Source organism: Haemaphysalis longicornis, unplaced genomic scaffold, assembly GCF_048455015.1.
Source record: "Haemaphysalis longicornis isolate Haplotype H1 unplaced genomic scaffold, Haemaphysalis longicornis Haplotype H1 scaffold_5, whole genome shotgun sequence".
In the NCBI taxonomy this organism is placed as follows: Eukaryota; Metazoa; Arthropoda; class Arachnida; order Ixodida; family Ixodidae; genus Haemaphysalis; species Haemaphysalis longicornis.
Window position 1 is genome coordinate 48,402,806 of NW_027526385.1, and position 27,247 is coordinate 48,430,052.

The 27,247-nt window shown below is 46.1% G+C and overlaps 1 protein-coding gene across 5 annotated transcripts; it reads left to right on the forward strand.

Annotated features, from left to right (window-relative positions):
• LOC144138191 (uncharacterized) lies at positions 1–27,136 on the forward strand. 5 transcript variants are annotated; one of them, XM_077670362.1, is made up of 14 exons: positions 1–68; positions 1,450–1,529; positions 4,063–4,201; positions 4,285–4,366; positions 6,033–6,137; positions 7,788–7,849; positions 8,644–8,682; positions 9,200–9,235; positions 10,350–10,449; positions 15,153–15,298; positions 15,827–15,874; positions 15,970–16,005; positions 19,640–19,793; positions 26,924–27,136. In XM_077670362.1, exons 5-14 carry the CDS (start codon positions 6,056–6,058, stop codon positions 27,016–27,018), a joined length of 798 nt encoding a protein of 265 aa, XP_077526488.1. In that variant the 5' UTR covers positions 1–68; positions 1,450–1,529; positions 4,063–4,201; positions 4,285–4,366; positions 6,033–6,055; the 3' UTR covers positions 27,019–27,136. The 5 variants fall into 5 exon arrangements, with proteins under 5 accessions (XP_077526488.1, XP_077526487.1, XP_077526490.1 ...); XM_077670361.1 differs by having other exon boundaries at positions 4,063–4,366; XM_077670364.1 differs by lacking the exon at positions 15,970–16,005 and having other exon boundaries at positions 4,063–4,366.
• Positions 27,137–27,247: the final 111 nt, after the last annotated feature.

Sequence of the window (27,247 nt, forward strand, 5' to 3'; positions counted from 1 at the left end):
CCCGACAGCGGTATTGAAAGATATCGTGTGCCATGACAACAAATGGCAGGGATTCTTGCACGCTAAAGGTAAGAGCGATCGTCGCATCAATTAATTTATCTCCAGCTTTTCAGAATACGTTTACATATATAAAACTTCAGCGCAAGCAGAAAAAAGTTCGTACAAGACAACACGAGTTACAATGATCGCCAGATAATGGGATCAGGAAGATAATTTTAGAAAAAAAAAATCAAATAATAGAATCGCTTTCAGGATTATATACGCATTGCCTTGAGTAGAAACATGCTTTCCGGACAAAAAAAAAAGTACAGACTATTTGTCCGTCGTAAGCGGCTTATCAAATACATTGAGATTTTTTGGTGTATTCGCAAAGTTGGATAAAAGAACCAGTGGACAAACCTGAATGGTTTCCGCTCTGGGCACTTCGAGAACAGTATTCAATGCAGCGCGCTGTTCTAATGTGTTCGGATATAATGTTAATTTAGTCATATTTAGTAGCACTTTAGTAATACAAGGTTTACGGCGAGTGTTCAAATCTTTCCAGGGTTGATAGTGGGCTGAACCACACCACTAATTTCCGACCATGAGACCTCATGCGAGATACTGATTATTTAAAATGACACAGTGTTCGGCGTTAATGGCTGGCATGGCGTTTTGATAACCTCCACAGAGTTTTATTCGATACAAGCGAAAGAAGATTTTATGTAGTGAAAATGTGGAATGAAACGTCGCCCTCACGTAGGAATTTAAATGAATAAAAGAAAAACAAGCTGAGCTTGCTGCAGTTGAATGATCCAGCTGTCTGTTGATATCTTGACGGAAGGCTTAGTTCGCAACGTTGCGAAAGAGGTTTACTACTAATAGAGAAGAGGAACCTGCCGATGACTTCACAGAGCCACTGTTAAGCTACGCCAGTTCACAGTAGGGGCAAATATGTCGCAAGTACCGTAGCAGATGTATTTTTAGCACTTTTTAGCGCCAGGCGCATTGTGGATTAGGAGTAAGCTCTTTTTACTAAAGGTTTCGCCCCCGACGTAACAATGCATGCGTCTTGCTGAAATCTTCAAAATCCTGGTCAGGAGGCTTAAAGAGCAAATTCAATAGAAAATCACATTGGGATTGAGTGGGCGCTTTTACTTAAAGTGGCAGGGAGTTTGCACTTGAGGTTGCAAAGAGGTGCAAAAAAGCAATATAAGTGCGCTACAAAGGCTAATTCTGAGCCCCCGTTTCACGCTTTCCTGGGTGCAGATATTTTAAACCTATGTAAGAGTAGACTTTAGTTTATGTTTAGGTCTAATTCCAAGCCGTTTACGGCCTAAGCCCTTTTTTTAATTACGCACGTGTCTGCACGCCATGCATGAGCTTTGCTCATGCATTTAACTAATTTTTCTTCACATGCTGCGTGCAATGAAGGTGCTTGTGTGACCGATATTTCATTTGTATTGATAGGTATTTGACCTTCATTATGAAGCGCTTGAGTTTCTACCAATGCTGGATGCGAGCTGCCTGTTAAGAGTAGCCCTGTTTAGGTATGTAGACTTTTGCTCCAGTCCACATTCTTTCTGGAAAAAAATAACCACATAACCAAACACCGAATGAATTGGTATTTAAAAGAGTTAGAATTTTCTGAGTTAAGTTCACAAAGAGACGCTAGTATTAGGAAAAGACAGATGGTCATTGACGATTTGGAGCGAAGCTTTCAACTTCATAATCGTAAATCGATGCCCCAAAGCGGGGCTTCATCCGCTGTGAATCATTGATTGCGTTAACAGCTGTTGCCAGTGGAAATTTTTCTGGGAGAGTTTCTCCTCACAATACCTATTATTTATTCCACCATAGTGGTGGCGCCAAAGAGTGTAAAGATGAAGCTTGCCCAATCCTCATTATATATTGCTATTTATACGGCCACTGCACTTAACAGTAAACTGCAGCCAACTGTTACTGTCAGCTAGGCTTAGCCAACTGTGTAGAGCCAGCAAAAATGGGTAATCAACTGAAACGCGTTTTGCCGCAAAATATCACGACGCTACCGAGAATTTCGAAGCCCGTGTACTTTAATTTGATACAAGCACATCGAACGATACAAGCAAGTTCAGTGTCGTGGCATGGTGGTCACCTGCTGTGCACCATTCGGACCATTGGTGGCGGGAAAGGGATTCAGTTATACGGGGATCAGCGAATGGTGATCCATTTCTCACACAGCTGGAAGGTGTCGCCGATTGGAAATTTATCACAGAATTCAGGGTATATAAATTGACACTTGTGTGCCGAACACAATTGTGATTGAACGGGTCAGGATGTTTTGGGAATTAAGAGCGCGTAAAAACGTGTAATGGGTTAGGTTTAACACTAATAAATTTATTTATTACGAGTGAAAGGTGCCTTTGACTTGGTTTTGGAGGCTGCGCACACAGGGTTTCATAAAACTTGGCCTACTGGATGACTAGACTCAGTCTGTCACTTGCGCAGAACCGCAACCATACGTATACACACCCAGCCGGCGCTCCATTCATAGCTAGAATGGGCGACCAAGTGCTGGTGAGGGAGCAGTTTACCAACCCTCTCCTTGTCACGTGAAACCACACCAGTGAGGCTCCAAGTGAACGCAGCTGCGACTCCTCTCTGCAGCGGATCACCAATCCCGTTCCACCAGCCACACTTCCATCATGGAGGCTTAAAGGCTGCGACGCGAAGAATGACTTTGCGAGGTATGGCGTGGTAGGGCTGTCGCTCTAAAGCTTCTTCGGCCACGCTAGGCCATGTTGCCACCGCACTCTTAGCGATAGCTTCTTCCACCACAGCAACACGTGCCTGAGCTGGGCGGACATAGTATTCGCTTCCTTGTGTTCCTCCTGAAGCATTTCACCCGTTCAGTCAGCGTTGTATGACTCACAACTGTCATCCTATGGAGCCTGCAATATGCGTCGAATTTCGACTACTCGACACTTTTACTGCGAAGCAGGATATGTTTAAGCCCTTCCCCCCTTTTCAGTCCGGTGACGCCGACTTAATTGGCACTGCTCCGGGGCTCCTCCTCGCCAGCGCCGACCGCTCTATCACAACTGCTATTTCTCTCGCCACCACCGATGCTTCTTTGCGACTTGTCCCGTGTCCTCGCACTGGTCGAGCAGATTGGGTTGGTGTGTTACACAAAGAGTAAGATGCCTACGACGCCGGAGTAAAACAGACAGATCCGTGTTTGTCGGCAAGACGGAAGCTAGGGCACTTCGAAGTTTCGTTCAGCTAATTGGCTAGGAAGTATGTTCAATCGCAAATTACGAACAAACGTGTTTTTTTTTCGTGCACTGCGTGGCATGCGCCCAGCTTCGCAGGTAATCCTTCTCCACACAGCTGAAGGGCACTAATTTTTTTATCTGCTAGTAATTCAATCACCGCTCGCAGGTGCACCGTGGACGTGTTCCCCAGCGCCACAGCCATGCTGTAATGGTTTAATTCATAAATCAGGCTTTTGCCCGTTGCTCGTTTGTATTATGGTGTGCGCTTCTGCGAGGAAGTGCACAGCTGCCAGAATAATGGTCCGCTAGTTTATATGACATGACGCAAAAACATGTTTTATTTGAGAGGGTCTCGAACATACAGATGGTTAAGGCGGGTTGATTGAGTGGCAGTGAGTCGAGATACAAATCTAGAAGATCGTGGTTCAATTTTCGTACCCCCCCCCCCCGGTTTGTTTTTCGGGCAATTTTGAATCTTTATAGTGCTAATGAACGCAGGAATATCGGTGTAAGGTGAAAATAACTGCTTCGCTGCTAAAAGAATGGGACTTTTTGGCGTTTGTTTATGGCAACAAGCTGCGGAGAATTGCCTACAATTGGTAAAGATGTCTATTCAAACTGCAAACCTCAATGCTTTCAATTCGAGAAAAAAGAGTTTAAACCACTAGATAGTTTCAGGGATCGTATGCGGGGTAAACTCGACCCTTCGGTAGGGTGCCACTATTGAGCTGATATAATAATCCGTGCTGCTACACGTCGTTCCAAAAAAAAAACGAAAAACGTTTTTCCACGAAAATACCGAAAGCTTTTTTTGCTCCCTTTTCAGTTCTTCGACGCGTCTAAATGCCCGGTGCTCAGAACTAACAGAAAAAAAAGTGACAGTAGAAGAACGACTGAAACATAGTTTTCTGGACAATGACATAACGCAAGAGCGGAGACGACCGAGGGAAAACGTCAAAAAGGAGGTTTTGCAATACAATAAATGACGTTATCGGTGACATATATGTTTGGCTGACAAAAACTCGTTGAATGTTCCTGTTTCTTCAAGCAGGTAAACGTGAAGCATCCCAAGCGGAATTGCGGTTCGTGGACATTGCGCCGGAAGAAGGAACATTTTTTTTCTGAAAGAAGTAAGTATCTAGCACTTCCTTTACTAAAGAGTGCACTTTTTTATACATGAGGGACGGAGAGGAACGGAAATTGCTAACATGGTTATTCCTGCAGCCGGAACGGTTTCGATTGATTGATTGTACGGTTTAACGCGCCGACGCAACGCAGGCGATGAGGCGGGCCGTAGTGGAGGGCTCCGGATTAATTTTGACCACCTGGGGATCTTTATCGTGCGCCGAAATCTCGTACACACGGACGTTTTTGCTTTTCGCCTCCATCAGAAAAGCGGCCGCCGCGGCCGGGAATCGAACCCGCGACCTCGTGCTCAGCAGCGCAACGCCTTAGCCACTGAGCCACCGCGGCGGGTCGGAAGGGTTTCGGCTACAGCTTAAAAATATAAGGGTGATCACTTCTTGCGCGGTATGAGGGATACAGCTTGAATAATAAATCTTGTTTTTTTGCTTGCGTGAAGCGGGATGACGAAACTAATAATATTCATACGCGCGAGGAGCAACTGGAATGAAACATTTTCTTAAAACCTTTGGGCATTTCTTGTGCATAATTTTTTTTATCAGGCATGCGTATGTACAAGCCGCAAAATGGAGATTCGTAGAGACGTGGGCATGAAGATAATTTGTTAAGGGTCTTCGATGCGTTTTTTCTTCGCTCTGGCTCCTCCCTACTAAACCCTGGAGGGTGGAATTTTGTTTGAGAGACCATAAGTACGCAGTTAGTGCACAATGATGAAATTTGGCTCGAGCCAGGCACAGTTCGACGAGTTCTATAAAATATTTTATTTCAGATGCCGTGTGCAGGTTTTTTACAACAAAACATGCTGCAGGGTGACGAGAAAAAAAAGCGACGAGGAAAAAAAACAAGTGGCAGATTAAAATGAGGAGAAAAAATGAACACATCATACGCCGATTTCCGGTTATTTTATTCCTCTGTTGGGTTAGTTCCTTATCGCTCTACGACATTTATGAGCATAAATTAACATGTACACGTTTTCACAAGTATGTTTCGATACCACAGGTTGCTAAATTGAAGCTGAACTATAAAATTTCCGAAATAATATATTACCGAATAAAAGATACCTTTTTTTCAGCTGGAGCAACACCAACAAAATTAGATTTTGGGAGGGTGTGTTTTGTTAACGTAATGTCGGGCTTATGCAGCTCGATCTCTGCTGCAACTGAAACGTACCACACCTCTTTTGTTTAAAAGGTTAGGGCAGTAACTTAGATTAGGAGCACCATCCGAACGAGCAGCAGAGGCCAGTCGTGTGTCTGAATGCCAAAGCAACCCTATTGTTTCAAGCAAAAACCAAGCGGAAAGTTTCTTTAAAAGCAGTGAAGGGAGCTAGGATGTTTGTTGGTGCTTAAGTCTTAATTTCCCATACGTCTGTCAGAACATTTTTGTGACAAAAGGCAATGCTTTGGGCGTTCAACAAATGAGGTAAATGGTTTGATCTAGGATATCTCAGTCTTAGTCCGTGTTTATATCTCTGCGAAGAAAGGCTTTTAATTTTTTGTTGTTGCGTGGCAAAAGTGTAGACATGAGAGGCAGAGTTTTAAAACATATTTAGGCCGGCTAGCTGAGATCACTGTACAGTTATTGTCACGTGATTTCTTCTACAAATTGTTCGCGAATTTTGTTGCAAACTTTATTTCAATTGCTCTGGACCAGGAATAGGACCAAGTGAGTAGAGCATGCCGGCTGTACAGACGACTTTCATTTGTGTGGCACTGACCACCTCCTGGATAATACCTTCCGGATCAAAGGCGGAAAGCAGTACGTTCACTTAAACTTTCTTTCTTTGTGCAAAAACGTTAGCCTATAATTATCCCGATGACTTGGCTCGCGATAGTATTTGTTTTGCGAACCTTATAACTGTTTCGAAACACATGGCTAACTAAATATTAAAAGAAACTGCATTTTTGCAGAGACAACGTTGTCGCTTAGCGACACGATGGCTTTTCGGCGACTGCCTTAGGTGAACATTATCCTGCGTACGAATGCCGCGATAAATTCGGTTGGAGGATTCAGGCATCATTATATAGCTTTTCCCTCTGTGGGCAAAGACATCGCTGTAATACATAAATGAGGTATCGGGAAGATACCCCGTAAAAAACTTTTCTCAGCCATATTATTCTGTGATACTAGAGAAGCAGTGGAGCTACATTGCAAACAATTTTTTTTGTCCATACTACCCGATAGCCGGACGCAATTTTTGTCAGAAAATTGCGCAAGATAGCTTCGTTGTAAAAATTACTCTGAAAATTTGCGTGCACTATCTTACAGCCCTCCAGTTTTCGGCATTATACGTGCCTTGCGTAACTGCGTTATCCTATTGGTGATAACCCTAATCTTGAGGCGGTCGCCAATTAGGGGCAGCCTTGTGGGCACACTCGTCGGTGGAACTCGTGGCTAGGCACGGTCTCTTGCGTTCCGGTGTAGGATCATGATGTTGGGCTTTGGGAGCAGCGTGTTCTTTGCGAGTACGAACTACACGCGGCCACCGCATACCACCCCGCACTACTTGCTTGCAGCCTTGCTCTCGTGCTGGCGTCGACGGCTGCCATATACGCTACTGGCGTATTAAATAGCGGGCTTTATATATAACGCCTTGCACTGATTCAAATACAGATGTAGTCTGCAAGTTCTATTTGAAAATGTTTGTTCACACCGACATGACAAATCTACGGGAAACCAGCCACGTACTGCTACATTGTAAAATACTGATGCAAGCATAGTAAACTTTATTCAGGTGGAGGATAAACTACAATTGCCTTCGTACTTCGTCTTCGTCCTCGGCGTTCTGAAGGCTTCCTTGTGCAGGCTTCCCTGGACAGCGGGGGCCGAATGGGTGCTGTTGCTTAGCTGAAGCTGGTCGGTTTGGTCAGCATGCCGGCTTACTGTCAGGAGGGGAGAGGCGGTTGCTGCAGGGATAGGCGCATTCCCAAACCATTTGGTACACCGTGCATAAGGGAATGGTAGTAGTCACAAGCGGTGTGATCTGAGGTAGAGTGGATTTTGCATTGGGTGAATTCTTTGGTTTGATAGAGCCTATAGGCGGTTGTACCGTCTTTAGTCAACTTACCTCTTGCGGTACAAGAGTATCGCAAAAAAGGTGATAACGAGAGCGGATGTCGCGAAACGTGCGGGAAAATGAGTGATGGCGTTCCTCAGAAAGTGGCGCGGCCGTAATGGAGAATGCCCATATAGCATGCGGCTGGGTGGCGGCTTGAACCCGCCACATTCCTCTCCAGAGATACGTGTGCAGGGTCAAAATGGGACGATAATGTTGATGGCAGGATGGGCCATGTGGCCAGTCTGGTAATGCGAGCATAGTTATTGGGTGTCTGTTACTATGGTGATGGGTTCAGAGGCAGTGGCTTCGGTTAGACCGACGGCTTTTTTAATTTTCTATTTCTTTTGCAGATCAGCTTTCTCTAGATAAGTGCTTTCAGATGCAGTTTCCCGACGTTCTGCAAATCGAAACGGTAAAAAGCGTTATTTCAAATGCATCAACTTTTCTTATCAGCTAATCGAAACGGAAAATATTTGCAGTAAAAAACTCTCAAATTTGTTTCTACTTTTGTTGGGAGCAGTTTTGAAGACCCTATTTTGTTTATAGCGAGTATTTAGCGTCCATGCTTAGGTAATAAATGCTAGTTTAGTTCATGTGAAAAAGGCGATATTTATTCCTTAGCCGTGATTGTCATTAGTACTTCCAAGAGTCCCTATTCTTTAGAGTGTTCACATGATCACTTTCAATTGAACCAAAACTAACTGCCCGTGCTAACATGTGGGTGGAAACTTGTGTTCTTAGTTAGCACATTAAAAAAACGTAGCCAACGCAGAAATATGGGCTGGCTAGTGACAGAACTATGCAATAGTAAAGAGCGCGAAAAGACGAGGAGGAGAAACTTACACGAAACGTTTACACAAAGCAGGCACGAGAACACGTCCTGCGTAAGTGTTCTTTCACGTAATCCTTATAATATTGTACCAAAGATTACGTTCAGTAGCAAATTGTGAAGCTGATCAAGAGTTTTAAATGTTTTAGTAAAGGCTTTACAAACTTAAGTGCGTTCGCACATTGAGTGTTACAAATGTGCGATTGGGTTGCAAGAAATGGTGAATGAAATATTTGGAACACTGCTTTCTCGGAATTTGGAGTATCCTATCAATTTAACACACAAGAACTCTAAGCTATACGTGTGAAGCTGACCTGAAGCGAATAGCATCGAATATAATCGCTACAGGGTAACATTCTTTGCTGGCCTAATTACAGTGCCTTGGAGGATCCTTAGATATGTGTGGGGAGAGTCATGTGAGTATTTGAAAATATTTTGTAATCATTTTTCAAAAGCAGACAAAAGTCTCTTTCAGGCATGTTGAAAATGGTGCGCTGAATACTTCAACTGAGTTTCAGTGGCTGAAAAAGATGTCGTTTACAGCGTCGCTTACTGTCGTTGAATCACCCAACGTCAGAGAGATGCCAGTGGAAACGGTAGCGCAATCATATTCACAATAAAAGCGAACTTGTGTCAGCTTTCAGTGAATGTTGGGTTGTTGTGCACTGGGATCTCTTGTTGACGCTTGCTAAATGAATACTTGCTAAAAATAAATTCCATGTTTTCATTGCATTCCAGTAGTCATGCACCAAAAAAAAACACATGGCCTAATAGTTTGCCATCTCTAGCAGGCGTAATTTCCTCTTTGTTAGAAACAAACGGTGCTCGGTGTTTTTAAACCGCACGCAAAAACGGTACCCAAGGTTTATTCATAATTCATTTCGTACTGTGGTAATGTTGATGAGTATTGTATTACTGTGGTTTTTTTTCTAGAGGGGTGTGCTGGACGATGTGGAGAGGCTTAATCAGGTGGGTGTTGCTTGGTGCATTGATTCGTACACTTTATGCGCATTGAGGATGAAAATGCAAGCGTTGTTGAAGCCACATGCAAGCCTGATTCCTTGTAGCCTTTTTACACTGGTAATAGTCATGTCCAATGGTACCAACACCATTTATTTGCAACAAGGTTGGCAGCAAATATATTTACTTGACCTAGAGATACCAGTATGCCGCCATTCAAAAGAAAACCTACCATTCAAAACAATCAGCATCGTTTCTTTCTGTGAAGAAGAATGACCATCGAAGCTAGGCGCAGTACAAGGAGTGCACGGAACAAAAGACGTTAGTTTGTCGTTTGCGATTTAGCACACTCCATAGTTATTTAGCTGAATGAAACGTGAAAGGATAAGGAGTTTTATTCTAGCGGACAAACATGGAACTGCCCGTTTCCTTCCAATTGAATCCCATGTTATTAGAGCAGGCGGGAATCTACATTCTTTAACATCACTGCTAAAGAACTATCTATTGCAAGTAAATAAAACCCGGCATAATTTTTGAATAGTCTTCGAGACGAACTATAACATAACTTGTTTCGCTATAGTATCAAGTGAGAAGAATTAGAGCTGTTTTCTTTACCCATACTTCATCCGTAATCATCTATGTGTTTGCATCAGGCAATATTTTTATAACTTTTGGTATTTCCCTGTGAACTAACAAATTATGACAAGCAAGCGGAAGTCGGTGTAATAATACAGTCGTCGTTGCACCAATTTCACTATAATTTGTACTGTACGTACATTAAGTTGAGTGGTACCGAGAACTCAAAAGTAAATCAGTTATGCCACAATGTTCATATTATTGCGTCAACGCGCTTGGTTCGCAGAAGCAAACATTTTCAGAAATTACCCACAGACAGCTTGCTGTAAAATGCCTTTCAAGTTACGAGATAATCAGAACATGAGGAAGCTCGTTGTCTCGGTCTTCTCCGCTCAAATTTGTGGTGGTTTCTAAACCTTGTTTCCAAATTTTTGAAACTAAACTTTGCTTTTAGTAAAACAAACATTTTAGACATACAAAAATGTGTGCTTCTGGAACGCGGAAATTTCGCACGAAGAACTGAACAACTGCTTTCCTTGCTTTACAGTGCTTAATGTCAGCGATATTTTCTAGAAAAACAGCAAAAGTTATTCTCACATTCTTAAGAAAGCTAATTATATTTAGCTTCAGAAACATGTTCCCCAGAGGTAAGTAGTCGCTCTGCCTTTAGACTTACCAACCAGTACTTACTTCTTAATATAAAACCGGAGTTTTCTCAAGAAGCCCTAGTACCGCTAGACCACAGTTTATGCCGTTTTTACCAGCAGTAGTGCAATAAAAATATTTCTGATACTTCCCACGTTTAAATGGTATTGGACAACACAAACCTAAAAAAACAGGATAAAAGCCCCAAATGTTCGCGGAATAGAGACGCAAAATTTTGTTCACAAGGTGTTTTTAAGGAGCTCTGTAGTTATAATGCTATATATGGCCAACCATGAAATTAACAACCCTTGAAAATTTCGATTATGACCCTGAAAGACGTGAAATTGTTGGGTAAAAAGACGCCCCCTATGAATATTCTGAGTATTTTGTCAGTGCATGTAGAAATATTTTGTGTGCTTGCTCTTGGTGGCTGCAATACCGTTAGATTTATTAAGCGACGGGTGCCTGGGAGCTTCACACCAGTTTTTGGTCGGCAACAAATCAGTGACTGGTAGATTTGCTGGCTGCTAGGTCACAAATGTTTATTAGCGATTGGTTGGAAAATAGTTACCACTGGACAACTAGGAATGGCGGACGGGTGACTTCCAAGCGGGGCACTTAAAGGCAAACGATCAGTGACCGGCCCGTGGGCTACCCACCAGTAAATCGCGCCCCAGAAATTAACAGCCACCTGCAGATGGGAGAGTAGTGGCCCGTAATAACCACCGTAATCACCACTTGACCCTCCCCACTTGTTCAGGAGTTATCGCCCACCGATATCCCAGAGTTCTTCAAGCCTCCAAAGACACTCTGTGATCTTTCTGTTGGTTTGTTCTCAGGGGCTTACAGTTTTTACTTCTCCGAAGTTATCGTTATGGCGAAAACTCCGGCAGCTCACACTATTTTAAATGAAATGGCGTGGCCACCGGAATATGCTGGCCTACTGGCGTGGGGAAGGTTACTAATAATTCTCTATCGGCTTCAAAATGTCTGTGTCTCTATTTATGCCGATAATATTTGCCTCTGGGCATCGTGGTTGAACCGACCACAGCTGCGGGCACAGCTTCAAATGGCGGCCAGTGTCACGGGATCTAACCTACAAAGGCAAGGTCTGAGCATCCCAAGTGATCAGTGCTCGGTGGTTGCATTACCCGGAAGCCCATGTCCCCCTATTGCATCATCATCAATAGATGGGCAGTTCCCTACGCCAGGCATCACAAGTTTTTTGGAATCCTTATCGACAGGGACATTTCAAAGAGCGCACATGTGTCTGCCCTAAAGAAGAAACTCACCTGCATTGCCCGCATATTCAGATTTCTTGCTGGAAAGACATGCGGAATATTGGTGAGGGGAAGTCTGCAGCTGTAGTCCCCACTTTCTTAGGAGTCTCGCTTTCCACCTGCCAGTCATTTGCGATACTTGTTCCACTAACCTTCGGGTAATACAGATCAACCAAGCGTAGGCTGTGCGTACATGTCTTGGTTTTCCGCGTTGTAGATGAACAGCGGGTACCATTCGAATTGTTCAAGAACGCCCAATAGCAACTTATGTGGCTACTGAGACACTACGCCTGTACGTCAGGTTTCTCCCGAGGCTGCCGTCAAACCACCTGGCGCACCTACCCCTACCTCAGGGTGAACCACGATTTATGTTTTCAGCCATTGTCACAGCCAACAAAGCTAAAATACCGTCAATGCACGCCCATGCGGCTACACCGTGTTCCTTGTTGTGGTGCCTAGCACAACCTGAGATTCGTCTCAGCGTTTCTGGTATTAGAAAAAATAGCATACTTGATCAGATTGGTTCTTCAAAAGCTTACGATGCTCTTACTGCGTTAACGTTACAACGACCGGAAACGTATATAAACGGATGGTTTAGTAATGTCATCCAGGTCGGTAGGGGCGGTGGTTGTACCTGCAGGTTTAGCCACAAGTTGATTCCTTGTTGCCCATGCCCCGAGCTTGACAGCTACAGAACTTCCACCCATTAGTGCGACTCTCGATCACATTATTTGAGCTACTCCTAAAAAAATGCCTGTCCACTCTGACTGCAAGGCTGACTTCAAAAGCTTACCTGCACCCCGCTCTACCGCTCCTCAACCAACTTGTGACAGAGGTCAGAATTTCCATCAGGCCATCTCAGACGGCCATGGCACAATACTCCAGTGGCTTCTAGGTCACGACGAAGTCATTGGCAACGTATTGGTGGATGAAGTTGCGCGTAAAGGCGACGAAACCGAACGCACCATCCTGCTTTTACTTTCAAGGACCGCTTCAAAGACCGAATCCCGATTCAAGGATCGAATCACGTTAATCCTACATGTTCGTTTGCACGTAGGATTACCGTGAACCAAGGGAACCGATAAGACTTTTCAAATCCCCACCTCTATATTCAAGATACCTGGGTATCTTGAAGGCCTTCTTCTACGCCGTTGTCCGTATGGGCTATCTCGATTCCAGTCGAATTTGCTTTGTCGACTATGGTTGGCAGTGGCCTTCACGAAAGCGTACTTTTTCCTCATTGGGATCGCCAGCAGCGCCCACTTTGGCCCTGTGGGGCGGAAGTGACAACAGAGCATGTGCTGTGTCCCGGCCACAAACACTCATCGGAGGGGAGCGTGCTTGCCACTACGCCAACTACGCTCTGCGGATTGGACAATCGGCCATTTTCAGCGGAGAATATTGTCGCGTGCTACAAACACGCGGTTGTTGAGCCGTGGTCGCTGAAGGCGACGACCAAATCACTTGGGCAGCGGGAGCTTTTTAAGTGCGAATGCACTTCTTAACCGACCCTGAACCTGCGTCCCCCGGCGATGTCCGCGCACGTGGAGATGGGCGCGCGCAGCCTGGCCGCTGACATGGCACATACCCACGTGGGGGATTGGCCAGGAATCTCCTCGTCTTCCTTGGCAACGGGGGGAGATGGGCGCGCGCTGCCTGGCCGCTGACATGGCACATACCCACGTGGGGGATTGTCCAAGAATCGGGCGTGCTAATGCACCTGCTTAAAGGAGTACTGACACGAAATTTCAAAGCTGAGATCCGCTCTAGCAATCAAGTACAACGACAACACAAATAGGTGTCTGTGAATAAATGCATCTTTCTTTCTTTGTAGTTGTGTGTGTGTGTGTGATCTCTCTTTCGCGAACATAACCGAACCGCGCAAATTCAACTCGTGCATTCGCACTTTCACATTCTTCCCCTCGGGGAAATGCGGGGAATTTTCTTGGAAGAGCTCGAGCACAAGCGCGAGCGCAAGATATCTAAATGATGATAAACCGAGAACACGCACAATGCTTCTTTTTTGTCCAACTTGAACCGCCTTAATCCCGCGCCAGACATTGTAGTACTAAACCACTTCTTCGTCGTTACCATGGCCTCCTAGCTCCGATGTTAAGGAACACGTGAAAATATCTTACGTCATCGGTCTCTACCATGGACTTAGCAGAAAAAGGCGACAGAAGCCCTTCTACGTTTACTGATCGATACGAATTTACATGAGTGACCATAGTGCCTAAAACGGGACTAGAGTGTGCACCTTCGTTCTCCTATCTCTTCTCGCTCTTCGTCTGTTCTCTCTTTTATCATCTGACCCTCATTCCCTCAGTACAGGGTAGCAGACTGGGCTCTACACCCGGTTAACTTCTCGGGCTTTAGGGACGGTAGTCTTTCTTGGGCTATACTTAAACGCAGAAATTTTGGTCTGTCGGTATGTCTGTCTGTCGAAAAGATAATTTATTAAAACTGGTTACAGCTAGGACCCGCTGTAGTTTGCTCCTACACAGGTCAAAAAGGGGGGGGGGGTCAAGAAAATTTATTACACCCCACATATCAGGGCGCAGCGACTAGTGGTAACAGCGCTTCCCTAAGAACAGAAAATTATCCAATCAGTTTTCAAGTAACATGGTCATTCTACACACTAGGGTACACTGTAATTCGATTCAGCCACCCGGCCAAAGTGAAACCTAAACTGCTCAATAGTCTTATATACCCACAGCCAAATCTAAACGTCTAAGTCCGGTGTTAATGTTCATACTTGTCAATATTGTTGAACAAGAACAAGGTATAACACAAACATAAGGCAGAAAATCAATACATGAAAGATATTCGCAATGTTCCTTTATTAAAAAATTCACAGATGCTTAATTTTTGCGAGAGCAAATAAAATGGTACATCAACCGCAGAAAACCGTCGCCTGCTGTTGCCCGCTCTACCCGGCGCCATTAAAAAATCAAACGGCAACAGCAACGAAAGGCTCCACTGGATAGGTTCCGCGTTCCGCTTGGAACGCTCGTGGAGGAGGGCAACGTGGTTATATAAACGTTGTTGCAGCGTGCCTCGATTCACGCTCGCCTCTGCCGTACGGCAGCGCTGGCATCGAGGCACCCGACTTGGAGCAGCGGAACGCGGTAAATTTAATTTGACTTGCACAAACTTCTAGCGTGTTATCTTGGGAGGAACGACTCGGGAAAGGAACAGCATGAGAGGTGAGCGGAAAAGAGAAGGGAGACATTTCCTTGCCAGGGGCGCCAGCCGACTATCGTCTGTCTTCGACATTTGCAGCAAAAGGAGCCGATACGCGGCCATTTTTTCCCTAGTCCTCCTCTATCGGCTTCGCGATCTCAATTTTGTTGTGTCACTAAAACTTGCAAAATACCCAATAGTACAAATGCGGCAGTTTAAATGTTTGCAATTGGTTTCTGCAGCCTCATCGGTGATAGTACCGGTACTGAAGGCGTTCTTGCCCAAGGTATGCAAGAAAAGGGAAGGATGCGATCACCCTTTGCTTTCCGAATATTCTTGCGTCCGGAATATAAGCGTTTCATTCATTGACTACTTTGGCGTCGGAGAGGTAAGCTGGTCTTTCGCCTCCTGCCTCAAAATTTTGTTTTAACTGCTTAAATGTATTCGTTATATGGGAGCATCGTCAGCATAGCAACTTAGAAGTGGCCCTCACTTAACGTTAAGCAAAAGTGTAAGACCTCAAAATATGTTCTCACGCTGATGTGATATACTCAGGCATAGTCGTATACGCGAAAGAATGGCCAAAAATCACCCTTCCTGAAATATTTGTGACCGAAGAGAGTCGACCAAATGTGAATTACGCGTACTATTGAAATCAATCAGTACCAATTCTTGCAACATTCTTAAGTGCTCTTGAGCAATCTATCATAGTTGTTATCATCGTCGTTGCTGTATGATTGTCAGTAATACCATAGAACAATTATCATTTTCATTGTTGCAAATTAATAATTATGCAAATTAAAATGCAAATTGCAAACATGCAAATATGTAAATTAAATATTCAAATTAAATTATTTATTAATGATAAAAAAGCGTACCACGAATACAAAACTTATGTAGGCAATTTTTTTTTCAGTGTGTTAAAATGCACGAATATATTTGCACCAGCGCTGGAATTAACAAGGTAAGCCTTTGTGCAGGTTGATATCGACGCACGTATGCATCAACCTTTTTTCTTAGTAAGTGTCCGGATAGATTAATTTTCTTTTACCCTTTCAGGACGAATTAGTGCCAAAGCTGATGAATATGGTCGTGGTAAGACTCATGATTATTTTTGTAAAGCCGTCAATGTACATCAATAACAAAATGTGTAGGGAGCAAAAGCGAGTTTCTTTTCATAGTTTACCACACACAAAGTCACCCTTAGATAACCCCATTCAGCCATTCAGCTGATGTTTTTGTCAGAACGCTATCTTGGCGTTAGGAGAAAAAGTAAAAATTCCATGACACCTAGGTAGTTTTAATTCAAAGTGACATAATGAATGCAAAAGCATCGGGCTTGAATAGTGGACTGCTTAAGGCGGTATTGTGTGCGCCGCAAGATCTTACAACAGGTGTTGATGTAGACGGTTGGGATTCCGTCGGCCTTCACAGTATTCTCACCAAATTTGTAGAACAAGGGTGTGTGAAAAACTGCACGTCGATTCAGTGTCCCGCAATCTCGTTGTCCTTACGCTGTCACGTGTAAATTGCTACGAATGTGTTGTCTCATTATCATCATCGGCATTTTTTTTCCATTGCGACGTGTTCTTCCTCTAGTGGTTATCAGGACTGAGAGGATTGGGAAATTACTCCTGTTTGCCCTCCGCCTTCGCTATTAGTTAGCACATGTGTTGCTGCTTAACTGCTAACACACTCTCACTTTTACTGTATTACGGAATACGTGACTCTAGCACACCTTTCTAAGTCGAAGCCACAAGGAGATCACTAAGCTCACGTTTGTCTAGCTGGGGTTCCGTGCTGACCTCTCACCCCGGAGGACCGTGGTTTAAATCCTGCAAGTGTCATAGTTCGGTTATGTGCTTTTCAACTGAACTCGCTAGTTTGTGCATACGAGCTACCCCGAGAAGTGTGACAATATTTGAAGCATTAGCTTGCTTATGGGGGTTATATCACAGCATACACGTGCATAAAGCATACAAAACCACCCTAAGTGAAATAAATAACAGCAAGAACGGACCTGCACGGTGTAGAAAAATATTCAACAGAAATAGCCGAAACCGACCTAAAAAAGGGGGAAACCCGCAAAAACGTACAAGAAGCAGTAGCTGAAACTGACCCAAAAGCAACGAAAATACCAGAAATCTCTTTTATAATGCATTAAGATGTCCCAAATAGAATATATGCGTGATAACAAATGTTAATATTCATATATGGCAAACCATTCAAACATAAAAAAAAAAGTGGTAATGGGATTTGAACCCAGGTTAGGATGTTTGCTACGCAAGAGCGGAACTACTGCACTACGAGAGCTTCTTTGTATTTATTGCCTGTCTTTGACAATTTACAACATATTAAATACGCAGTTCTGAGCGATTAAATTGATGGCCACGTGCACGTGGACATAGCTTCAAACATGCCCCTAGATGATGTCATGCGCCGCTTGGCTGTGCTGACTAGGAAGCGCCTATACGCCGCACTGCGCATTTCTTTTGGGTTCGCAGCGCGGGAGTTGGCTTTGGACTTAGCCCCGGGTTCTATCGCGTGCTAGAGCGGGCCACTTTGGGAAAGATGGGAAGCAGTGATTTATATCCCCCCAGAACCCCGCCAAATAGAAAAGCATTCCCAGCCACGAACACCCCCATCACCTCAAAAAAAAAAAATCCCCCCAAATCTAAAGTCTGGATAAAATCACGTGTCAAAGCCTGCAGACGAAACGATCCGGGCCTCCCAGCCTAGGAGAAATTTCAGCGGCAAGTGCGGAAATAAATGTGAGGCGATGACATGTAGAGCCCAAACTTCGCGCGTTACTTTGACTTGAAAGCAAACGTAGGGCGGCTCAACGGGCCACGGAACGAGTAATGATCGGAGTGCCTAGGGGACAGGAAACGAGCTACGTGGATCAGGGAACAAACTAGACTAGAAGCTATCGCAGTTTAAATACAGAAAAAGAAATGGACTCGGACTGGCCACACAATTAGGCAAAATGACACTCGGTGGACTACCAGGGTGACAGAGTGGACACGAGTCGGGTCTAGGAAAAGAGGAAGGCCAATTACTCTTTTGAAGGGCGAAATGAGAAAAATCAGGCGCAAAGAATGGACTCGAGCGGAGTGGGACAGGAGCGGTTGGTGGTCGATGGGAGAGGCCTTTGTCGTGCAGTGGACCTAGTAGGTTGCTGCTGCCGATGATGATGATACAACAGCTGGATCTCCGACAAAGGGAGAGGGGCCGCCAGCTGTGCTGTTTCCCCAGCCTTGCACCGTTAGGTCTGTGGTGTGGAGTGGAAAGCGTTTTTTTATTATCGCATTGAGCACGACCGTAGAAGGAGGGTGGACATCCTAGTCCGGTGTGTCTACGCTGTGCTGCGGCGGCCCGGGTGCGCGTCACAAGAAAATCCTGATCCGCGAGCTGGCCACTGCGCACCAAGCTCTCCCACTGTTGAAGCGTGTGTGGTTGGGGGGTGGGGGGATGGCAGGGCACATACAATTCAATTGAGTTGTTGTATTTGGGGTTCCGGGGCAGTATGAGCAGTTGGGGGTTATGCGGTTGGGGAAATTAAATGGAGGAAGGTGTGGTTGTGGTGAGTTTCGGTCTGGAGTCGTCGCCAAATGAGTGCGTCGGCCAGACCTAGCTAGGATGGATGTGGTGGTGGTAGAGCCCTGCGGGAAGCTCTGTAGTGATTCAGGATGTCGGAGTAGTTCTGTGAGAGTGGGTGCAGGACCGGAGGGGCGCTAAGTGGGTCGTCTTCTTCCCCTTTTGGGAATCACCGGTGGGTAAGGTCGCGGGCAGTGGCATGCGCCACCTCATTCCCAGTTAGGTACGTATGGGCTGGAATCCATACAATGCGGGTCTTTGGCAGTTCGCGTCGTTGTTGGAGGATGGCAGCTGCAAGCCCAGTGATGTTCCCCGTTGCAAACCGTCGGCAGGCTGTTTGTGAGGGCTGTGCCAAGTTTTTTTTTCTATTTCTAATTTTGTTGATTTTTCAATATTCTGTTTGTTGACCCCCCCCTTTCCGCTCCATTTACGCTATTATAACAAATTAATATTTTACTTCATGATGGAGGTGAAAAGCAAAAACACCCGTGTATACGAGATTTCGGCTCCCGTTAAACACCCCCAGGTTCTCAAAATTAATCTGGAACCCCCAACTACGGCGCGCCTCATCGCCTGCATTAATCAATCAATCAAATATTTTACTTCAGCCAGTGTTGTGTTTTTGTGGAAATGGAGGCCTTTATACGGTTTCTTCAATTTTCCGTTTTTTCTTCGTATTTCTAGCGTTGTTTTTCTGACCTTTTTTGTTTAGTCTTGGGTGTCTGGAGGAGACTTATAACATGCACATTTTTGATTTCGTGAGATCGTTGCTGTAAAATTTGTACTTTTTAAATTTTTTTTTCTAGTTTCAATTGTATTTTAAAAGATGTGTTCTTCCAAGTATCTCTATTTACGTCATTATAACGGGTAATTGCGTTACTTTCGCCGATTCAGCACTGTTGTGCGATTGCGGCAGGTACTCGGCATGATTGCTGCGCATTAGTAGCCAGCGCGTTACTACGTGCCGGAAAAGATACCGACTATCATCATTGTCCACGCGACTTCGCCGCACGCGCATTACATCCTATCCCGGGAATAGAGAACACTGACATAGATTTAAAAGCTTGACACAATTATAGGCTTGGTTACAATGTTTGCGCTAAGCTCTAAGTGGTGTTTTTATTTCTTTCAGTGCATTTTTAATAAATTACCAGGTGTGGACGTTAAAAACATCTTAAGGGTGTTTCTCTGCCGGATCATGTCCATGCTCATTGGCTATCTTCGAATGCAAAACATCGGAGATGCTTTTGAACCAATCTACGATGCTCTGCACACACTTGGAAATTGTGAGTACACACACTCGAAAAGTTGGAGTATGTATTCCTGAGGACAGTTACCGAGAAAGTATCCAGCAGAAAGTGTTCTAGATGAAATATCTTGGGAAATGGTGGCACTGGAAAACACGACCACAAAGAAATGCGGAAAAGAATATGAAAATTGGTTTCACCGAGATGAATGTGAGTGTTAGAGGTGGAGAGGACAAATGGCTTCTCTGTTAAGCGCAGTTTTAGTGGCGAGCATCCGGAATAATGTGGCATTCGCGCGCGCTCACAAGCGCACTGGGGGAAAACAATCTGAGAACAACCAGGCATATCGCCAATGCAAACGCATATCGCCGCTCAGGTTGGAAGGGAAATTCTTACCCCAAAAAATTGGTCGCCATGGCGCCCTGAGAAAGTGGATGTCCAGCAAAGCTCTTCTAAAGGGTGATAGAGGAGGGTGTGAAATGTTTCTCGTCGTCTTGGCGGCGTGGTCGCTTGCGTTCGGCCAGTGTCCCTAGATAAGGGTGCAGAGTATCGGCAATCTTTTATCCTAGTGTTCCGTGCCACCGCCGTTATCATTGGTCAGTTCTCATTACGTGACATTTGTTTGCACTGCACCGGTTCGTGGGCGCCGCTATTTTGTTGTTTAGGCGTTTTATGCCTGCGCTACAAGGCAACTTTCAATTGACAGTTGAATGCTCACTTGACAATGCTCCTTATGTATTTGCAATAAGGCACACCATAGACACAATAGCAGCTGTTTCGAAGGCCTGTAGAAGGCCTTTAAAATGGCCGTGTAGCACAGGTATTTGTCGGTTAACTCTGGTAGGCTTAGCTTGTCCTCCCTGCTCTGCGGCTGCACGCGACTGACGTCGTTCCAAATGCGAATCAAAGATAACGGGAGTAACAGCATTTCAGCAGCAGAAGTGCGTCGAAACATGCAGAAAATGCTGGGTCCTGCCTAGCCTGGCGCATGCGCTTGGCGTATTGTACAAGGACTGCTCTATATAGTGACAATAGTCCTGCTTATCCTTAAAAAGATAATATGCAAACATAATCCTTACCAGGAACACATGGCTGGGGGGGGGGGGGGGGAGGAGGGGGTCACTATGTGTGATTAGCTCGACGCATGCGCACGGCGTATTAGGCCTTGGTGCATTGGCGTTTTTAACGATATAGGTTAAACGATTGGGGGGTAGAAGTATACAGCTTTGCTGTAAGAGAGAGAGTGGAAGAGCCATGGACCACACAAAGCAAGCGCACATCCCCAAAGTAAACGCTTATCGCCATTCGTTTCAGAAGTTTATGTTTCTGTGGACGTGTGACGTGTTGCGTAACGTTGTGTGTGCATTATAGACGACCAACTGTCACGCAGGCACCGCAGAGGCCGTTAAAGAAAACGCGCTGCCGCCAAAACGCTTCGTGTGCACGCCGCCACTGAGGCATTTGCTAATTAATTTGTGGCAGGAGAGTGGTGCTGCGGCGAGTACAACCGATGGATAGGGAAATGAGACGCTTCTCAACGTCAAAACTACAACAAACGCGGCCATTTGCAACGCCATTGATAGGATTGGATCGTCTCAATGATGTTCTCCAGTACTGTTACAAAAAATATTGCAGATTCAGAGTAAAATAAATACAGTGCGTAATATGCAGCGCGGAAAAGAATTAGAGAGAACACTTTTTGGGAGTTCGGGAGGTAAAATTTCAAGAAGCACGTGACAAACCATCCAAACAGAACTGAAAAGGGAGAGTGCCCTGCGAGCACAGCCACGGCCGTTCAGTTCCCGCGGCCGTTACAGCATTCAACTGCCGTTTGCGTTAACGGACGTTGCAAGTGCCCGTGTAACTGGGGTATAATCGGGCGGCATTGGAAAACGAACGTCCTGATGTGTGTTCTCTTAGCCTATTAGAAAGTAGTCACCCCAAAAGTCACGCGCCATTCAAAATGTGATTCGCACCTCAAGGTTGTACGTATACTCACTTGTATGTGCATTTAGATATGTTATTTATAATTCTTGGAAGCCGTTTGTAAGGTCAGTGGAGTCAAAATAAATGTGCGTGTATGCATATGTCTTTCTTGGGGATGAACGTCATCAGTGCTGAAAAGAAATGTAATTTCTTAGTACCTGTCACTAAAATTATGGGTCCCCCTATGTCGTGTGCAGAAAACCTTCGCTGGTCATCCCCTTTCCTAGCACCGGAATGGAAAGTAATTTAATTTTTGCATTGTCTTTTTGTCATATTTATTGATGTAGGGGTGTGCGAGTAACTCAAGCAGTAAAAGACTTGACGGTGAACAGAAATATCCTGAGAGCCATGCGCATGGCAACAAACAAACACACAAAACAAGAACAAAAGCAAAAACACTGGCGAAGCATGCACTAAGTCGCCCAGGGATGGAACCATACCGAAGTTGGAGGATTTTTTTTTTCGATGTGAGCACTGAAGGGCACATCAGCACGCCTTTGTACAAGTTTGAAATTGTTTATTTGCATGCTCCGCCGTCGCACTGCAGTCATCGTCCTATGCATCGCCATCGTCGTGCTCCTCATGCCAAGCACTACATGCGCGGTAGAGCTTGGCGGCAGCTGGGGCGCATCCGCGGCGCGTACGTGCTCGACGAAGGCGCGGCGTTCCTGGAGTCGCGTCGAGGCTCCGCGTAGTATGTGTTGCGTCAACTGTGGCTTTGGTGGTTGCTAGGTAACTCGAGGCGCTCCTCTGGATTTTCTGCAGTTTTTTTTTTAGATGCATCTGATTCACTCGCCTTGTCCCTCCGGCGTCGTCTTCGTCGTTGCCGTCGGCGTTGTCCACCCCTCCCCCATTCTCCTCGCCGCGCCAGCTGCGCTCTCCGCCGCTCACCACCTTTCCTCTCCGATAGCGAACACTCTCTCGCGAGAGGCATTGGATTGGATTGGATTGGATTGGATTGGATTGGCCTGGCTTGGCTTGGCTTGGCTTGGATTAGATTGAACTTGGATTGGATTAAAGTGGATTGTGTTGGATTGTGTTGCGTCATAGCCTCGGCACGTTGCGTCATAGCCGCGGCAGACGCGCTGGGGCCGGCGCATGTGCAGTACTCTCTCTTCCGCGGTTTCCTCTCCTTCGGGTGCGCTGCGCATATAACCGGTGTGCCGTTCTCCGGCGAAGCAACATCCACGCTTGGCTCAAACACCTAGAGTCCACGCCGCTTTAAAAGTACGCCAACGTCGTCATCGACTGAGACCGGCTTACGCAGTCCCCTCAACGTTATGCGCGCTATAAAACGCGGTCCATTCGCCGCTGCGCTTATGCGTCGCATCTACACAGGGGTTCCCGCGAGGGGAGATGGGAGTTTTGTTAAAGCCCCTGCGCAAGACACGGATGCTCGGCAGTAGCCGCGGGGCACGCGCTCACGGCATTTTCTTGGTATTTTTAACGCGTTACGCGGCACACATTGCGGCCTGCAACAACAGCTCCGCTGTTAAAAACTACCAAGTGCTCATCTGGTGCACGCCACGAAATTACGCCGTCAACGAAAGAGACAGCTTATTGTTGGGGCATAGCAAAAAGCGCGAATTCGTAAAATGTAGTGGGACACAGAGCTGCAGAAGGCCATGAGGCTGTGGCCGCATTTTTCTGCACAACCAGGACAACGATGAATATGGTACGCGAGCTGTCGTCAGGGGGTCAGTCCTTCGTACGGTGACTGCGTTGTGCTTGCTGCAGAAATCCAAAAGCGAGGGCGGCAATTTTACAAAAAGGCTGTTGTGTCCCTTCCCCGCCATCCACTTTCTCTTTGAGCTGCATTGGCTGTCTGGCGGAGTAGGAGCCTAACGCATTCTGCCCACCCTTGAAACTATAAATTTGGACTTCGCGGCAAAACTTTGCCAGATTCTTGACAGAATTTCTGATTGAATTACGTACCCCTTTCGACAGCCCTGGAGGAAGTTAGAGTATGCTGTCGCGTAAAAGGGGCCCGAAAGTGAAGAAAACTTGGCTAGAATGCAGGCTGTGAAGGTGGTTGGAACGCAAATCTTTAAACGACACCCACAACAATTCCTCATGCGAGGTCACTTGAATTCACACACGTAGCTCTACAAAGAGGGAAACCAGAGATTCTGCCAGCCGTTACATGGAATTCGCCGGGGCGCCGTCCCGAAAGCAGCAGCAGCGTAGGCCACGGCTGCAGCCCGGACGTGAGTCGGGGGAAAGAAAACGCAGAGGAGCGTCTTTTGAAAGGTGCGATAGCGGAACCAGAGTGCGTCAAAAGCATTGACGGACTCTGGCGTAACCTAGCCATCTTGATGTGCTAGCTTGGGGCTACACCACCGCGCGACACCAGCGTGGACACCGAAACAATTCGGCATGTGAGCTTAGTGATTCCCATTTATACCGGTTTAAACTATAGTTAGTTCAGTAACTTTAAGGATTGCGAGAAGGCAGAGGGAACTTTTAAACTTTTATATTCGCTATTTATCAGATCCAGTTACTCCTTTCGCCTATTGTGATACTTCTTAAAACACAACCTAAATGGTAATCACCAACTTAAAAAAATTCCCCCGCATTTCCCCGAGGGGGAGAATGTGAAAGTGCGAATGCACGGTTGTCGGCCCGCTTGCGGCGCTTGCGCTCGGCCCCCGCAGCCCTCCGCCTCGCCGCCTTCTCTTCCATCTCTTCCATCGGGTTTGTAGTATCACGTGTACACCACGCAGTTATCAAGCCGCTATAACGCCGCTGAGTCGCCAACGCACGCCGCTGACGACGTAGTTTGAATGCGTTAAAGATATAAGGCGCGTCTAACACTGATATCACCGTCGCGTCCGTGGCTTGGTCGGTAGCGCGTCGCGCTGCGGCCCGCAAAGTCCTCGGATCGAAACCTGGCGCCGGATGCTGTTTTTTCTTTAAAGAGCACTGCGGACGCCGCCGCCGCCGACGCCGGCGGTGGATGGTTTGGGGTCGCTTATAAAGAGCATTCGCTCTTAAAAAAACGTAGTCCCATTCGTGGCAAGCAGTGCGCAAAAGGTAGCGTTTTTCTAGCGGCCAGATGTCTCTAAATTTTTTCCCGCCCTGCAAACCCATCCTTAACGTATGTTTGCCGTACGACCACTTACTTCCGTCCGGTGTGGGTTATCCTGGAGGTGCTGTCGAACAAGTTAATCAAGCCGTGCGAAGTCACCGCACAGCGGAAGCGAAGTTGCACCAAAACAGGCCGAAAAGAACCGTCACGAAAGCAGACAACAAAGCCGTAGCGCCGACGCCACCGCCGCCGCTGGCGAGCGGGCACTTCCGCGCCGGGAACGCTGGGTAAATTCGCGGCGCCATCTTTAGGGTGCTCCGTGAGTGCAACCCTCCACCCCCCTCCCTCCCTTTGCAACCGCCTCCGACGCGTTGGGGGTTTGTTTTAAAGCACGCCACGAAGCAACGGTTGGCTGGTAGAACTAGAAAGCTTTGTTTTAAAACTTATTTTAGGTGCAGAGTACAGTCTCCCAAATTTGTAAAAATATAGCGGGAGCGCCGACCGATCGGCATGCCAGCGCCTTATCACAATGTTCACGGCCAAAATAGGTGAGGGTACGCGCACGCGCATGGAACTATCTGTTGTTGGGGCGTCGTCTGCTCCGCTGTTCTTCTCAGGGCAACACACCCCCTGTTTTTCTTATCTTGCAAGGCCGTTTCTCTACCGCCAAAGGTAGCTAAGCAGCGTGGGGCACAAAGTCATTCAGATGCAGTGGCAACTGAGCTGACGACATTCATACAGCAGAAGGTCCTGTGCGCCTGTTTCACTGCTGAACACCATTATAAGGCGCTAACATGCCGGTCGGTCGTCGCTCCCGCTGTAGTATTAAAAATTTGGGAGGCTTTGCCTTAGGATCGCGCAATGTCCGTCCGCGTCCGTGCGCATAGCATTTACAATCGCAAAAAATCACACAGGCACCGGCAGGATTCGAGCCTGTGTCTGGTGGATCAGACAGAATCAGTGTCACTCGTCTTACCAATTGCGCTACGACCGAATTTTAGTAACCCAGAGTCAAACGGCTTACTCCCTCACCTGTAACATTGCAGAGTACCTTATAGGACCTCCCAATGTCCGTCCGCGCCCCTCCGTGCGCACACTACCACCAAACGAATTTCGATTTGAGCCGTGAGTGGAAGTTCCATTAAGGGAATGATCAAAGTGCAACTCACGGCTCAAGTAGAATGACGGTCGGGGCGCAAATCGGATGTCGCTCGTGGCGCAACTTGGATGTCATTTGGAGTCCCCGTACTCTGCACCCTCGCCATCATCCACGGAGTGGAGATGCTGCCATTTTTTTAATACAAAGTTTTGCTCGCCGAAACTGCACATGCGTTATGACGTCCACCAGGGTTGAGGACCAGATGATAATGCGACTGCCTAGAGATATTTACCACTCGCCGAAATTTTGTCCACACGAGCGTTTTAATTTCAATTTTCTCGCTAGGAGATAGGCAGAGATAGGCAGTTATAATAGGACAGAAGGGTACAGTATTTGCGAGGGGTGAAAAAAACCTATTTTTGCTTCCCTGCGCAGCATAGGAATATTTTACGTCACAAGAGTACCAAGTGCAACTAAATTCGCCCAGTGGCCTATGCCTCGAGCATGAAAGTATCAAGAGTTCATCGCCTATTAAATTCTGTAAATGTGGTTGAGCAGCGGCGCCGTGGCGACGGTCGCACTCCCGCCGCTGCTAACGGTGTCGTCGTCGTGCCAAAATGCGACCCGCTGCGGGTGTTTTCTATTTGTGTGACTGACCAACTACGTCGCAAACATGTGTCCATGACCCGGTGTTTCGTTTTGCTCTGCGGTATGCTTCTTTAGCGCATGCGTATTCCATCCGTCGCAGGGTTTTCTGTTCGCTGACGCGGAGACGGTTTGCTCTAGCCATAGAGCTTTGCTGCGAAACTAAGCACGCGGACTGGAAATGGAGATTTTTCCCGTATATTATAGCTTAAGCGAAGAATGAATGGACGTACAGCACATAAACAATTACGATTGATCATGCGATGGTAAAATGTTATTGCTTTAAGAGAGAGTGCTCAAAAATGTTTCGTGTTTTCAATTGACGGTTAGACGTTTCTTTCCAATTTGATGTTATCATAATAGCAACAGCTAGCGCCTCTTTCAGCCGTTTTATGTCTTCTGATGTTGCAGGTAAAAGCAGCAGACCAATCAGCCAAAAAGCAGAGAAGAGAATTCTACGGGATCTTCAATTCAGGCTGGCACGGGCGGACTTAAGGTTGCAGTGAACTACAGAATTATTGTGACTACAAAAACACACGTGTTGCACTGAAGAAGAAAGCCTTTGTAGGCTGGCCACATTTATCCTGTTATATGTTGTGGAGTCTCTAAATAGTAAAATGAAGCAAATCACCTGAATTTGATATTTTTGTCAACGCACGTCCCAGGGGATAGAACCGAAGAACATTGATTTTGTAGGGACAACTGGACTGAGCAAAATATTGACAGCGCCTATAT